At 38.1% G+C, this 17,233-nt stretch overlaps 1 protein-coding gene across 1 annotated transcript in view; it reads right to left on the bottom strand.

Moving 5' to 3' along the window:
- PLEKHG4B (pleckstrin homology and RhoGEF domain containing G4B) overlaps positions 1 to 17,233 on the bottom strand; it is a 190,138-nt gene that overhangs the window by 112,737 nt on the left and 60,168 nt on the right. Inside the window, 1 exon segment of the mRNA XM_020985684.2 lies at positions 12,557 to 12,754. Coding sequence (XP_020841343.1) covers positions 12,557 to 12,754 — 198 coding nt within the window.

Below are 17,233 nucleotides of genomic sequence, written 5' to 3'. Positions count from 1 at the left end.
TAATTTTGCTCATCTACTTGTGACTTTTTGTAACGTAGCTGTTGTTTCCAATTACGTTGTTGTAATTATTGTGTGTATTTTTTCCTTGCCTCTGCTTACTTCACTCTGCATCAGTTCCTATAGATCTTTCTACAATTCTCTGTGTTCATCACATACATAATTTCTTACGTCACAGTAATATTTCATTATTTCATGTAATTTGCTTAGCTATTCCCTAATTGGTGGGAATAGGTGGTACTTTGTTTCTAATTCTTGGCTATCACAAAAAGTGCTGCTATAAATATTTTGGCGTATGTGGGGATTTTTTTTCTTATTCATAGCTTCCATGGGGTATAAGCCCAGTAATGGAGTTTCTGGTTCAAAGGTTATGGACATTTTAGTCACTTCACTTGCATAATTCCAAATTGTTTTCCAAAATGGTTGTGCTACTTCATAGCTCCAGCAACAATGTATTGGTGTGCCTATCTTCCCACAATCTCTCCAACATTGACTGTTGCCATTTTTTTTTATATTTTTGCCAATTTGCAGGGTGTCAGGGTTGTTTTGATGTGCATTTCTCTTATTATGAGTGATTTGGAGCCCTTTTATTTCTATTAATGCAGGCTAAAACCTCACCTTAATTGCAAAATGAAAATGGGACTAGATGAACTCTAAGGTCCCTTCAAGCTCTAAATCACTGATTCTATGATGAGAGCTGTACAAATGCAAACTCTTGTCATTATCCCTATTAAGTTCAATCAATCATTGCTTTAGCCCACTAGTCTAGCCAATTCAGATATTTTCCTATTTTGATTCTGTCATTCAGTGTGTTAGACTCTCCCAGACTCAGGCTTCTGTAATATGAGGTCACCCACAAATCAGATATGAATGTCAGCTGTATCTTCAGTCAAGTCATTGATAAAAGAGCTGAACAGAACCAGGCCAAGGGCACTGATGTGAAAGCCACATCTGGTAAATAGACGATTTATTTTTTCTTCAAATACATACGTATAATGCAAACAGTTAATTTAGAGAGACAAGATTTGGGTCTTATCTGAAGCCAGAGGGCAGAAAATGGGAAAGAAATGAACATTTTTATTTCTCTGAACCATTTTGAAGGAAGAGGACAGTTGCGTCAACTTGACAGAACAGTCCAATCACTAAGAGTGTCATCTTGGAAGATAAAACATTGTTATAATTAATAGACTTAAAATAATACAAAGCTTTTGGGTCTTCACAAGAAAGGAATTAGAGAACACAGAGCCTTCAGTAGACTCCTCCTACCCTACCCTCACTCCAGCAAATGCAAATCAAATTCCTGGATCTGACAACTTTTATAACTTGATTTTTGGGCTGCTTCAGTTTTCTACTCTGGATTACAGATTTGTAATCAGACAATGGAAACGTTCATGCTAAAATGTCCATGATAATATCATATTCTCAGATATAAAATATGTCAAACTATCCAAAATTTAATACTATCTCTGAATCTGGCCACATAAACAGCGTATGTGACAATGATAAAATTAAGGGCGGACTGTTCAGTTTTAGCTCACCAAAAGGATGTGTCTGTAACTCATTGTGCTCCAAGAGAGTTGATTCTAATAGCTGGAAATAAGCAGTATACAATTTAGGGATGCTAATAAAAAATGAGAGCTCACAATTTGTACAGAGCTTTGCTACTGTCAAAGTGATTTCATGCTCATTTTCTCAGTAAATCCTCATAAGAACACTGTAAGGGAGGGAAAGAGAGCAAGAAATGTCATCCATTTTTTGTAAGAGCAAATTCACAAAGCTAGTAAGCAGTAGGGCCAAAATTTAAACCCAAGTCTTGAGACTCCTACTCCTCTAAACCTCTACGAGTGATAGAGAAAAGTCAAACCCACTTAGAAGACTTGAATTATCTTTCTGAATCAGTGGTTTTCAAGGGATCTGGGGGGTAGGGTGAGGAGGTGCCCCACTGGAAGCCATATAAATATTCCACATCATTCCTGGGCTAGAATAAAATGCAAGTCACAAGAAAAACAGCGTGTTTATTTTTTAAAGTGTGTTTGTTTTCTGGTGAAATAACTGTGAAGACCTGCATGGAGTGATATAGAGTGAAGTGAGCAGAACCAGGAGAACAATTCTTACAGTGGAAACAGCTTAATAAAGGAAAATAACTTTAAAAGACTTTAGAACTCTGATCAATAAATACAATGATAAATCACAATGCCAGAGGAAAAGAGGAAGTGTACCATCTGCCTGCTGCCAGGGAAATGATGGTATTAAAATGCAGAATGAGACATGCATTGTTAGATATGGCCAATGTGGGAATTTGGATATGCATATTTATCATAAGGCTTTTATTTGTATTTGTTATTGTTCTATGGGGGAGGGAAAGTGAGAGCGAGAGACAATAAATGCGCATAAATTTGAGGCGGACCAGTATGGTAAGATATTGTGCTAGACTTGGAGTCAGGATGACCTGGGGGTTTGAATCGTGCCTCAGACAGTTCTCAGATGTGTGACCCTTGCTAAATCACTTGAACTCATTCAGCCTCAGTTTCCTCATCTGTAAATTGGTGGTAATAATAGTTCCTAGGACCAAATGAGATAATTTAAGTAAAGTGCTTTGCAAATTTAAAAATAATATGTAAAGATTAGTTTCTATCATTATCGCTAGAAAAGGTTATTGAACATGTAGCCAAGGTAATCGTTATTTACCCCAAAACACCACAAGACTGTTTTCTATGGTGGTGGTAAATGAATCAGGAGTACTAAAAGTTTAACACATTGAGCAGTGAAGATTCCCAAAAGTATCATAAGGATATATTTTCCAAGCATTAATTTTGTTTTTCAAAGTGCCTAACTCCCTCTTTAATCTAACTTAAATACATTTAATAAATATTTAATGTATAATTTATTATAAATATGTATTCATGCATAAAATATAAAAAAAATTTATAATGAATAAATTTAAATAAATCAGCAACCCAAGAGTAAATAGCTCTTCTGAAGTACCCTAGTTCTACTGGTACCACGGCTAAGCTCCCAGTCACCTAGTCTTGAAATTTTGTTTTGTTTTGTTTTGATTCTTCCCTTTCTTTTTTCTGATATTCAACTGGTTGACAAGTCTTGTCGAGTCTGACCATGCCATCTTTCTCAGATGTGTCCCTTTCCCTAACTCAGATGTGTCCTTTCTCAGATGTGTCCCCACTGTCACTGTTAAAGCCCTCAAATTCTCATAGCTTTAGAGTGAGAAAGAACTTATTCCCACCCTCTCTTTTTATAGAAGAGGAAACTGAGACTAGAGGAATGACGTTGGTTGCCTAAGGTCATGTAGATAATAAGCAGTAGAGAATTCAATCTCAGATCCTCTGACCCCAAATCCAGAGCTCTGATGATTGCATTAATCTCCTAATAGGTGGCCTGACTCTGGTCTCTGCTCCCTCTGCTTCATCTAGAGCTCTAACCATGTTACTCTCTGGCTCAGAAGCCTTCAATGATTTCCTAAAGAATGATGTACAAAGTGCCCAATTTGGCCTTCAACCACTATGGGTTCCTTATCCAGTCTTTCTGGCCTTGCCTTCCACAGAGCTCCAGTCAAGCTGAACTTTCTCCCTTGAACACACCCAGACTTTTCTCCTTCTCTGTTTCTGGTTAGGCTATTCTCTCTTCCTGTAACATGTCCTCTTACTTTATCTCAAAATCCTTCCTACCTTTCTGGACCCGTTTCAGATGCCACTACCTGTCAATGAAACCCTCATCTCCCTTATGATTTCTTGCTCCTCTGAACCATCACTACACTCCATACCTCTCTGAGTGTGGGGGTGTGTATAACGTAATACACATACATATTCACATATATATGTATATATACACACATATATATGCACACACACACACATATATATATGTACATATATACATATATACATACACACAAAGTAGGGGTTCAATAAACATTTGAGTTGAAAGACTAGGAGGGTGGTATGATGACTGAAATTCTTGTTGCTTACATTACCAAGGAACTAAGTGGCACAGTAGATAGAGCACTGGGCCTGGAGTCAGGAAGACTTGAATTCAAATCCAACCTCAAATACTTATTGTGTGACCCTGGGTAAGCCACTTACCTTCTGTCTGCCTCAGTTTCCTGAATTGTAAAATGAGGATAATAATAGCAGCCAGGGTTGTTGTGAGTATAAAATGAGATATTTGTAAAGTACTTTGGAAACCTTAAAACACTATATAATTGTGAGTTATTATTATTAATTCACAATACATAGCTTGTAAGTAGAATTTTTCGAAATACAAGGCCAGTAACAGGTAAGAAATACAGTCCTTCCTAGTTAGAACAGGATTCTATGTTTCAGGGGGAAAAAATCCCAAACTTCTTGAAAATACATCCTTTGATTATCCTCCCCCATTCAATCTCCACCCCCTAGGGGGATTCTAAATTAGAAAGAGCAACTACTATAAATCTTTAAGTCATTTTCTGAATAGTTCCAGTCCTGAGAAAATTCCAGTTTGTAAAGTGCAAATGTGGGTAAATCTTCCTCTTTCTCTTCCTGTCCTTGGCTTTGAATGTTTTTTCCAATGCTATCCTAAGCTTATTTACACAGTGGGTTTCAACAGAAGGTTATGTTGGTTTTTTCTTTCTTTTTTAAGAAAAGTTGTCTTATTCAAAAGAGCTGGGAAGAGTTTTGGTGTTTAAATGCATCACTCAACTGTTCTTCTAAAATGTGATGTCCAGATTTAGTAGGAGACTAACAAGGGAAGAGGAATCTCAATTTCAAAAGACTGCTAAACAGATGCAAACATCCCCAGGGTTGTGAAACATTGTTTTAAGTGACAATAAATTAATCACAGCAACTATGTCAACATTCTAAAAAGAAGCATAACTTGGGAGACCCCCAGGAAAAGACAGGGAATGTTGCCATCTTCTTAACTTCTCAAAAACACATGGTTCTGAACTTAGATTTAATCTTTAAAAAAGAGCTATAGATTTCATAGGGACAACCACAGTCCAGCTGTACTGAGGTCTAATAATAGCTAATAATAATAACATTAATCATTAGGTTACACACACAGCAGCTTTTTACCTCCATAATCGGTGCATTTGTACAGGGAGAAAAAAGCTAGAAGGGTGGCTAAATAAAATATTCATATTATGCCTCACTTTTTGGTGTTCCATTTTGTTTCATTTTAAAGAATATGTCCAGGACAATCAACATCTATAAATGGTCAAGCATTTCTAGACCCTTCAGAGGGTGTGTCTTACTCATCATCCATCCATCCATCCATCCATCCATCCATCCATCCATCCATCCATCCATCCATCTATTCATCTATCCATCCAAGAAAGGTGTGGGGCACTGTGGTAAGGGCTTTCCAGAGAAATTTAGGGCAGGTAGAGTTTTAGGAACTTACCATCACAATCACTAATCCAGTGTTTTACATAGTTTAAAAAAAAATAGAACAGTGCAACAGTGAGAGTCCAAGAGTTGTGAATGAAGAGTCACGTCTCTAGGTAGATATTAGAGAAATTTCATCTTTGAGAATCAGAAGTAGGCAGGAAAAAAAAGTCAGTCATTTAGAGCATTTAGATGAAAGCCATTGTCTGCCCATAGCTTTTTAGAATAGGAAAATTCAAGTTGAAGCCATTAATACATTCCTGGGTTGGAGGAAGAGATGCCAGACATTACTCAGCAAACAATACTGTACTTTCATGTATCTCAGGCTCAGCAAAGCAGCCTCCCTTAAACTAATGATAATATTTAGCAAGTTGAAGATAAACATTGGTTTCACCAAGCTCTCATGAGGTCATGATAACCCCCTGTCACCTTCTTCTGTCTCATGTATTTTTGTCTGTCAGCACAGAGGGGATCAGGTGAATTTAGATAACAAAAAAGACTTATGTTGGGCCTGAATATCAATCAGACTGTAAATCAGTGCTATGGACTAATTTACATAATATAGTGCTTGAGGAACAAACACTAAAACCTCCCAAATGTGAACTTCTGTAATTCAAAATTTGTAATCAGTTGACTAAGGTCTCAACCATGGTTCACCTTTCTTTAGCAAGCTCTTTCATGAAAGAAAGTGCAATTAATTAGCAAATACCAGGCAAGAAGTGCAATATTTAAATATTTAAGAGAAGAAAGCTTTCACATTCTACCTCCAATATCTTTAGATACTTGGGAAGCACCTATTCAAACACAATACCTAATTTCAAATCACTCTTTTATTTATATATTGTTAAAATTTAAATGCAATTTAAACATATTTAAAATTTAATTTAAATTTACCTTAAGTTTATTTATCTTTTCTATTTATTGAAGTAGCTCTCCTAAGAAGTCTACAAAACAACATTTGTTTCGTTTACAATGTGTATTATAATTCTTGTCTATCCATGGACTATTAAACCAATGGGTTAATTCAATATTAACAATAGTAGTTGTCTAATGTCCAATGTTCAGTATGAATTAAGAAACTAGAAAATATTCATAGAATCATAGAATTCAAGAGCTGAAAGAGACCATTGAAGTAAGCAAGTCTAGCTCTTTCACCTATGGAGCCTGAACCCCTTCTTCATTAAGGAGCCGTTGATTAGTGTGCTCATTTCCTTTACCATCCCCAAGTCCCTCTCCCTTAGGGTGCTACTCCTCTTAAACAAGCCCTCCCTGATAAAATAATGAAAAACAATTACAGCTCACATTGATATAGTGATTTAGTTTACATAATGCTTTGCATATATTATCTCATTTGATTCTCCCAATAACCCTGTGAGTTACATACTAAAGGTATTGTTACCATCCCCATTTTATGTGTGAGGAAAGTGAGCTGCAAAGATTTAGTGATTTCCTCATATCATATAAGTAATAGGTGTCAAAGACAGGATTCAAAATCAGGTCTTTTTAGTCCCCAAGTCCAGCCCTCATTCACCTACAGCATATATCCATGAGTCCTTTTTATATCCATCAAGTTACATCCACGAGTTCTTTTTAAACAAAGCCCATAAGAGGATAGTTTTAAACCTTCATGGGAAAATGTGATATGTTCTTCACTTTCTCTCTCCCTTTATCCTTTATCTCGGTCCCTTCTCTGACCTCTGATTGATTTTTTTAGATATAAAAAAAAACCCTAAAAATAAGGAAAATTTCTCTGGGTAGGATGACCAATTTTCTATAAAGGATAAAACTAGGCCAAAGTTGATTTCCTTCTATCTAACTCATTAAATACTGATTGTGAAAAAAGTTTAATAAGTAAAAGTAGCTCAATGCTAATAAAACTACATAATTAAATACAAATGTAGCAACAAGACAGGCTGATATGTAATAAAAACATTGTTTAAGAACTATGCATAACCTTCCCACTACTCTATGCCAATAAACACATAGCTTAGCTACTGTACAGCTTTATCTCTACCTTGAAATACCCTGTAATAAAAAAAAAAAAGGTTACAAGAAGCAAGCTAAACACATAAGAAATCTATTAAGTAAGACTTGTATACACGGGACTTGCTCCAATAAACCGGCTATGTGATGATTAGGGCAGGGAATGATTCACTTCCTTCTTCCTTAGTTCCAAAAAGGAGTCCACCAGAGGAATCAGGGAGAATCCGAGTTTGTGTAGGGAGCTCATCATGACTCTTAACCAGGGCAGACCCAACTGAGATGCCTCATATTTAAGAGGCCATGGAAGTGTGTTTAGAAGCAAAGTCTGGGTCAGGAAAGAGAAAAGGAGCATGAAAAGGAGGAAGGAGACAGAGGTAGCAGAATTAAGACAATTATTCCAAATGCACTGTACCTCACTATTCTTGACCTGGCACGCAACATTTCTATGTACTAACTGTACTTCTTTGGGTTACGGTTTTCTCATTTGACAAATCTCACAGACTAGATGATATCCACAGTTACATCCCATTCTCATATTCTATGCCTCCGTGATTGTTTTTCCTTGACTGTGCTGAGATTGGATATGTGACCATGGCAGTGGATAAGATGAGCACAGGTGAATAGCACAGGAATAAGTAGCTACTTTTTCACGATCTGCGCTGTAATAATAGTGTCAGGAATGCTAAGGCTCAGAACAAGCTGAGGCTGGCAATGATTGTTAAGGATAGCAAAAATGGCTTTTGAAGCTATACCGGGGAGGGGGAGAAGGGAGAAGGGTTGAGACAAGAAGATCAAAGAAAGCCAGAACAGTTATCACTATCTCAAAAATAACCTATAATCAAAGTATAACAAGAAGCAAATTGACTTCATGAATGGAACAATGAATGGCTGGTGACACAATTCAGCTATTTTCTTTTTGTTTTCGAAGTCAAATAGAACTTAGGATTGGGAAGGAAATAATAAAGATGCTTAACAGAGAGATGAAACCCAAGATAAAGTGAGGGAATAGTAAGAAATCATCCCTAGCTGCCCTCAACAAGTTCAAATCCTAGGATAGTAAAAGAATTGGTGTTGTGAGTGGATGGCAAACTCAATATGAATTAACAATGTTGTTTAGCCATCTACATTCAGTACTTCTACTTCCTCTCTTATTCGTGGAAGCCCTTTGCAATCTAGTTTTCAACCTAATCACTCTGTGGAAACTCCTCACATCAAACTTACCAATGTTTGCTTAAAAATTGTCACATACAATGTTCTTTTCTTAGTCCTCATCTTTCTTGACTTCTCTGGGTCACTGGGCACTGCCAGCCACCTTCTACTGCATACTCCCTCCTCCTCCACCTCCTTCTCCTCTTTGGGTTTTCATGACTTCACCCTCTCTTGGTTTTCCTCTTCTGAATGCTCTTTCTCCATTTTCTTTGTCAAATCTTACATCTATATCATGTCCATTAACTGTGGTGGTCCACCAAGCCTCTGTTCTGTGCCCTCTTCTCTTTTCCCTCTTATCATTTCTTGCTTGATGACACAATCAACTCCCTTGGGTTAAAATATCATTTTTATGAAAATGATTTCTACATCTTTGTCATCAGCCCTAATCTCTCTCCTGAGCTATGGTCATGCAAAGTGAATTACTTATTGGATGTCCCCATAGGCATCTTAAACTCAATATGTCCAAAACAAAACTCATTATCTCTCCTCCCAAATCTTCCCTCTTTTCAACTTCTCTATTATTGTCAAAGGCACCACCATTTTCTTAGCCACTCAGATTCACAACCTGACTGACATCTTGAGTTCTTCACTCTTACTCATGCCCCACCTATATCCAGTCAGTTGCCAAATCTTGCCATTTCTTTCTCTACATCATCTATCACATATGACCCCTTCTCTAGACTCCCACAGGCACCATACTAGTTCAAGCCTTCACTGTCTCTTGCCTGAATTATTGCAAAAGCCTTCTCATCAGATTACCCGTCTCAAGTATCTCTCCACCCCAATTTATCTTCAATACAGCTACCAATTCAAGTGTAAGGCTGACCAAGTCAACCCCACACCCTCAGAATAAACTAATGACTCCTTCTTACCTATAGGATAAAAAAATAAGCTATTCTGTTTGGCACTTAGAGTTCTTCGTAACCTGCCAGCTTTCCAGCTTTCCAATCTTATACTTTGTTCCTCTTCACAGACTCAATGGTACAGTAATACAATCCTACTTGTTATTCCTCTCACACAATGTTCCATCTCCAGCCTTCATGCCTTTGCAGTGGCTGTTACCCATCTTGGGATGCTCTCCCTCCTAATTTCTGACTGTTGGAATCCCTGGCTTCCTTCAAGTCTCAGCTGCTGCCCATCCTGCAGGAGGCCTTTCCCATTTCCCACAGCTGCTACTTCCTTTTCCTTTCAGATTATCTCCCATTTACTCTGAATCCGTCTTCTATGTATGGGCAGCTAGGTGGTACAGTGTATAGAGTGCCAGCCTGGAGTCAGGAAGACTCATATTCCTGAGTTCAAATCTGGCCTCAGATACTTAGTAGTTGTGTGATCTTGTAAATATCACTTAACCCTGTTTGCCTCAGTTTCCTCATCTGTAAAATGAGCTGGAGAAGGAAATGGCAAACTACTCCAGTATCTTTGTCAAGAAAACCCCAAATGGGGTCACAAAGAGTTGGACATAGGGACAGCTAGGTGGCGCAGTGGATAGAGCACCAGCCCTGGAGTCAGGAGGACCTGAGTTCATATCTGACCTCAGACACTTAACACTCACTAGCTGCGTGACTCTGGGCAAGTCACTTAACTCCATTGCCTAGCAAAATATAAAAAAAATAGTTGGACATGACTGAAAAATTACTTAACACACACACTTAACATCTTCTATGTATCTATTTGTGTATATGTTGTCTCCTTATTAAAAAAATAAGCTCCTTGAGGGCAGGGACCATTTTTTTTCTTTTTCTTTGTATCCCCAGTGCTTAACGCAGCACCTGGAACATTGTAAAGCTTACTGATTGCTGTTAATTGCTTGCATGATTGAAGGGAGCCCCCTCCAAAAACCTAAAGCGGTCTGAGCATGTGCAGTGTCCAGAACAAGAGAAGCAGTATCCACCCTGTACCCTGCTCTGCCCTGAGTACCGTGCTGAAGTCTAGGTGCTTTCTCTTAGAAAGGACATTAACACCTTGGATTGTGTCTAGAGAAGAGTGAAAGGGCTGAACACCCCTCCACAGTGAAGAAAGGTCTATTGAAGAAAATGGGAATGTTTCATCTGTGGAAGAAAAGGGAAGAAGACAGAAGCTTTCAAGTGTTTGAAAGACTCCCAATTAGAAGATGGTTTTCTAGGACTCCAAGAACAGAAATTAGAGCAAAAGGTGGACCTATAAAGAGACAGATTTAAGCTTAAGGGGAAGAAAAAATATTCCTTAATGATGACACCTGTCCTCAAAAGAAATGGGCCACTTGGAGAAGTAGTGAGTTCCCCTATCAATGGAGTAGAGAGTACATGACCACTTGTCAGGGATGCCATGACAACCTCTGAGTTCTCTTCTGGTTCTGAGAGCCAATGCAGGGACTCTTGTTCCACTGAGGGAATCACCTCTCTTTTCCCCTGAACCTTCCCTTCTTCCACTTTCAGGTTCCATCTCCAAAGTTCTGTTTGGGGTTGAGGTGGTCCAGAACTGCTCCTGGCTTAGAAGTGCCATCTGCACAACTCTCTAGGCTTTACACCACCCAGTTTATGACACGGATGGCCATGTATAGATATGACCTTGGTTACCTTGGAAAACCTGGAGGCATGCAAAGGGAGAGTTCTGCTCCCTCAGTGACTCCAGTCACTATGCTATTGCTTGCTGAACCTGGAGGACAGAACTGAGCAGATTGTTGACTGCTATATGGGCCTTTTTAATCTCTGCTTAGTGGCTATCTCTCTGGACATCACCATACTTTATTAAAAATACTGTAATGAAATGACCCTTCCATTATTATTAGTGAAAATTATATGGGATTATAACTTTCTATGTATGTGTAACATGTTCATGGAATTGTAAACAGGACCAAAGATCAACAGCTAATAGGGCCCTCAGAGGCCATCTTTTCTAATCCCCTCATTTTACAGTTGAGGAAATGGAGGCTCAAAGAGAATGATGTCACACAATTAGTAAGTGGCAGAGACAGAAGTGGACCCCAGGTTCTCTGATGCTAGAACCAGTGTTCTTTGTGCTGTGACACCTAGAACTTAACATAGTGTTTGGCACATTGTAGGCCCTTAATAAATGTGGATTAATTGACTTGTCAGGAGCTCTGTGTAAATACTTGCCTTATGGGGTTGAGAGGGGTGGTGTTGGAGAGGGGTATAAGGTATAGTTCACTAATCAGGGTTTAGGAAATTGATTAGAGCTAGCAGGTAGACTGAGACTGGTATGTGACATGTCACTGGATCTAGCAGCTGTCAGTCAGGCCTAATCTGTCTAATATGCATGAAGCTTAATAAATGCTTGTTGACTTGATCCCTGAACTCAATGAGATGTGTTGACAGAGGAAAGAGTTGTGATGCAAAAAAGGAACAAGGAAGTAAGCTGGGGATGGAACAAGAGAGAAGGAAGATCAAGGTCTTCTGAAGCAGCATATTAGATGCCCATAAGGCCAAGCCAGATTTAAATCCTGGATTGATGAGATCGGATTACTTACTCAAGAAAAATAGGCCTTCCATCCTTAATTGAGCTAGGGATGCCTTAAGCTTAGATTGCTCAACAGTCCATCAATTCTGCACTCTATAAATTTTTTCTAAAGGTCTTTACCAGCAATAAACAAATGACCCCAGGGTTAGCACCCCGGTGCAGAAATGACTCTGTCCTAGATGTAGGACATGGCTTTGAGAGCTGGTTCTCTTCTTGTCTGCCTAGGGATGTATCTTTGGAGACAGTTCTCTTTTTTTTACATCCTCTATGGTTTTCCTTAGCAACATTTAGGAAGCAGCAAATGTTTAAGCATTATGTGTCAACTCTTATTTCTGGCCCAGTTTAAAAGGTTAGAAACCGTCCATTGTCACAATCATCGATCGGATGCCTAGCATTTGCACTACTCCCTTATCCAAAACTCGCTTTGCTTGGCTCAAAAATTCTCCAGTTAAGAGATTCTATTCTGTCTTATCTCTTCTCTCCCAGTCAGGAACATAGAAAGCCTCTATTTTGGCCAAAGGAGGTAGACTTACGCAGGTTTCTTGCTGAATGCACTGTAAGATCCTCTTGGCAGGAACAAGGAAATCAATCAGGCAACGCAGACCATCTCCTCCATACAGTTTTTCAACAATAGTGAAAAGCTGCCACAGGACAGTGGCAGCTGTTGCTTCAAAGGGAGGATACAGTGCAGAGAGTGTGTTCTGAATGTAGGTGTCAAGGGATTCAGAGTCCTGTGGAAAAAAAATACAGTTGTCAGAGACATTCAAATATATAACTTTCAACAAGACACAAGGAACCCCTTAATGATGGTGCTATTGGAGGAGTCTGCCCTCCAGGCTACCTGAGTAATGTTAGGCTTTTACCCTGTAGACAAATCTTAACAATACTGAACCACATTCAAGGGTTTTATGCTTCTGAGATTCACTGCTCTGTCTGTTATACTCAAAACAAGTTGTCAGTCACCCAAAGTGTATCATAGCAGGACTCTTACTCTCTGAGATGGAGAATTTCAAATGCTTATAGGAGAAGCAGTGTGGCATAGTGGAAAGGGTCAGAATTAGGAGTGCTGGAATTCAGCCCTGCTTCTGTTACTAACAAGCTGTGTGATTTCTGGTAAGTTACTGTATTTTGTTGTTGTTCAGTTGTTTTTCAGTCATGAGCTAGCTCTTCATGACCCCATTTTGGGATTTTCTTGGCAGAGATACTGGAGTGATTTGCCATTTCCTTATCCAGCTCATTTTACAAATGAGGAAACTGAGGCAAACAGGGTTAAGTGACTTGCCCAAGGTCACACAACTAGTAAGTTGTCTGAGGCTGGATTTGAACTCAGGAAGATGAGTCTTCCTGACTTCAGCCCTAAACCATTGCATCACCTCTCTACCCACAAATTACTATATTTCTCTCAGTTTATTCTTCTCCAAAATTAGGTTAGATTAGATAATCTCTAAAGTCTTTTGGAGAAAGTTCCTAGGATTTAAGGATTCATTTTCTTAATGCTGCTGAAGAAGAGTAACCTAGCTCTTAGGTAGAGCAGGGAGAACAATTTTATGGATAGCAGATAGATTTCAGTTGTAGTGGGGACTGATTTTTTCCCCTCTCAAAAATAACATTATTGTTGAAGTAGACAGGTGGCATAGCTCATTAAGGTCACATAATTCTTTTCATAGCAATTTGTTGTAGTAGGGTTTTTTTTCCTGTAATGAGGGAATGCTGCTCTCCCAAAATTACAATATGATTTTAAAAGTGCTATTTTTAGAGTAGACATTTCCTGAGGAAATACCACAAGATATGTTTTTGTTGGAAAAGAAATGAAAGACTAGAAAGCACTGTTTAAAAAAATCCAGAGGATCAAAAACGAGAAATCAAAATTTAAAAACAAGTGTTCCCCATATGAATTTTTGTAAAGAAATTTTTTTTAGGAAAAGTAAAGAGGGGTTGTGTATGAAATAAAAATTCACTGCTCACTAGATGACTAGCCCAACTTCCAGCCCGAAATATAAGGAAGAGCCCTTTGGCTCAGACAGAAACCAGTACAGAGATAGGATGACCTTAGAAGAGAGATATAGCAGAATTGCAGGGGAATAAAGAGGATCTCAGAAAAGCTCAAAAATGGATGAATACTTATTTCAAATACTAGATCAGGGTCCCCTATTCTCCATAAAACACGAGCAGACTCATTCTAGCTGCTCATTTGGACTACAGAATGTTCCTAAAGAAACAGATCTTCCCATCTCTCTCATTAACCCCAGTAATACCAGGTCTATAAAGACTGAGCAATCTGTTCAGAATTAATTTAGCTTGACTATGCATGTTTGGCATGAGGATTTTGCTTTTCCTTTTCTTTTTTTCAATGGGGGAAAGGAGAGGAAGAAATAAAATTAAGGTTTGTTACTTGAATACAATTTAATAAACACAAAAGAACCGGAATTCTAAGGAACTATCCACTTATAATGTTTCCATCAATATCATTTTTCAAACTTTTAGTGTTAAGCTTTAGTATTAAAACTAAGAATTGGAAACAAGGAAAAAGAAAGAAAGAAATATTGGGAAAAAACCCCAGAGGAGTATGGCAATGAAGGAATATTGACCTAACAGAGATGACAGCAGGTAAGAGTGGTCATTTTTATTTGGGGAATGCTATTATAATTGATATAGGCAATTTATATGAAGTGTCCCAAGGTCTCTAGGTAAGTGCACAGTTGTATGAGAAAATGAAAACATCAAATCTCAATGAAATGGGCAAGGAGTAATTCTCTACTAGCTTTGGATTCAGTCTTCCAAAAGGTTAAGAAAAACAGAATTCTAAGAATCCAGAGACCTTTGTGCTCTCTTCTGTGAGATTAGGGCTTTCATTCTCTGCTACAGCCTTGTTTTTGCATGATTCTGGAACATCAGGGACTCAATGTCAGACAAGCCTGTGTTGGATATTGAACAAGGCACTTTATTATTGGAACAACCAGCCATGCATGTGATCATAACATTGTTTTGCCAATAACATCGTCCCATGGCCCAGACCTAGAGCAGTGCAATATGGCGATGCTCCTGCCAATATTCATAAGAATATGCCTCTGTGTGCCTTGGAACAAAAAAGAACCACACCACACCCCACCCCACCAGCCTGCACTTCAGTATGTCAAAGAGTCCCATCCATGATTTCTCTGAGTGAAATCTAGAGTCAGAGTTTTATATTGCACCCACAGAGCCTCCCTTAATGTCAAAGGTGAAGGCTCTGTGAATTAATTACCTTTCCACAAATATCTAATCGTCCAAATCAAGCATAATTACAGCTCATGTGCTGCCAGATTTCTAAAAGTCCAAATATATGAAAATCTTGCCTTAGAAAAAATGTAAATAAAGACTTATCATGCATTTTCCAAGGTATTCTTGGCTTTGCAAAACATTAGACTTCCTATTTCCTTTCAACAGTGAGTGCTAGTGCATTCAAGTAATTCAATCTACTAAAATTTAATGCAACCACAGGCTTTTAAGAGCATATCTATTGTTTCAAGAACAGGTGTATCAAACACTGAATGAAACACTCCTGAGTGCAGGCTGAACCAATTAAATTGTAATTGGGAAATATTTAAGACAATAAATAAAAATACAGTCATACACAGATAATATTATATTTTAAAACCAAGTCAATATGTGACAGCCAGGAGTCTTATCTCATTATTAGTGGTCCCCATTTCTATTTGTCCTAAAGTAAGGCATACCTTTTGTAGGCATCAGAAAATATATGAAGTGGAGGGGAAAGTGTTTGGAGGGGAGCAAGCTAACTTGAGAAATCAAGGACAGAATAATGGTAAGGGTAGTGAAAATAGGAGAAGGTTATTCAGGTAAAAGCAGAGATAGTAAACTTGATAAGGTGAAGATTTTTTTTTTTTGGTAAATAATATTTTGTTTTTTCCAATTACATGTAAAGATAGTTTTCAACATTCATTTTTTTTTTAAGATTTTGAGTTTCAAATTTTTCTCCCCCCTCTCATCCTTTTCCCCAAGATGGCAAGCTATCTGATATAGGTTATACATGTGTAATCATGTAAACAATTTCCACATTAGTTATATTGTGAAAGACGAAACAGAACAAAAAGGGAAAGCCACAAAAAAACCCCCAAAAGTGAAAATGGTATGCTTTGATCTGCATTCAGATTCCATAGCTCTTTCTCTGGATATGGACATTTTTCCATCATGAGTCTTTTGGAGTTGTCTTGGACATTGTATTACTGAGAAGAGCTAAGTCAATCATAGTTGATCATCACACGATGTTGCTGTTACTGTGTACAATGTCTTCCTGGTTCTGCTCACTTCATTCAGCATCAGTTCATGTAAGTCTTGGTGAAGAAATTTTTTAAGCTCCTAAGCAGGGGCAACAGCAGGTGAGTTGTCTACACAACCATATTCTGATCTACTTCATTGAACTCCTGCCTATTACTTCACAAATTTGTCTGCCATGAACGAATTAGAAAATGTCCATGATTTTACTTCCTTTCTAGACTAACCACTCTGTCTGTCCAACTAGAGCTAGGTTGCCTTATAGGGGGACTCAGTGATCTTTATTGTTGTTGTTGTTTAGTCATTTCAATCACGTCTGACTTTTCATGACCCCATTCAGGCTTTTCTTGACGAAGATACTGGAGTTGTTTGCCATCTCTTTCTCCAGCTTATTTTACAGATGAGGAAACTGAGGCAAGCAGGGTTAAGTGACTTGCCCAGGGTCACACAACTCATAAGTGTTTGAGAACGCATTTGAACTCAAGTCTTCCTGACTCCAGGCTTGGCACTCTATCCACTGTGCCACCTAGTTGCCCCCGATCTATGATCTAGCTCAGTAGATAGAAGGATGACACAGATGATGCAAATTTTTCCTTCACTTAAAAGGACAGCTTTGTGAGCAGTATCTTCTAAAAGTTGGCTTTCTTTCCCAAGCATCATTCCTTCAATTTGTGTGGCACTGGACAAATGGTTAAACCATCTCGGGAACGAAAAGGATAAGTTTATGAACATGAAAATATAATTTGCTTATAAAAATATATCCATGCTGTTATATTTAGTTGATTGCTATCTAGAAGACATACAGAAAGGTAAAATTGAAAGCAAGATTTAAAAATGAATACTTAAGTAAACACTAATAATATCTAAAACATATAATGCTTTAAAGTTTGCAAAGTGCTTTAAAATATTATGTCATTTTATTTTTACAGCCACCC

Source organism: Phascolarctos cinereus, unplaced genomic scaffold (assembly GCF_003287225.1).
Source record: "Phascolarctos cinereus isolate Bilbo 61053 unplaced genomic scaffold, phaCin_HiC Scaffold_4;HRSCAF=312, whole genome shotgun sequence".
Taxonomy (NCBI): domain Eukaryota; kingdom Metazoa; phylum Chordata; class Mammalia; order Diprotodontia; family Phascolarctidae; genus Phascolarctos; species Phascolarctos cinereus.
This window is presented reverse-complemented; position numbering and strand designations above follow the sequence as displayed.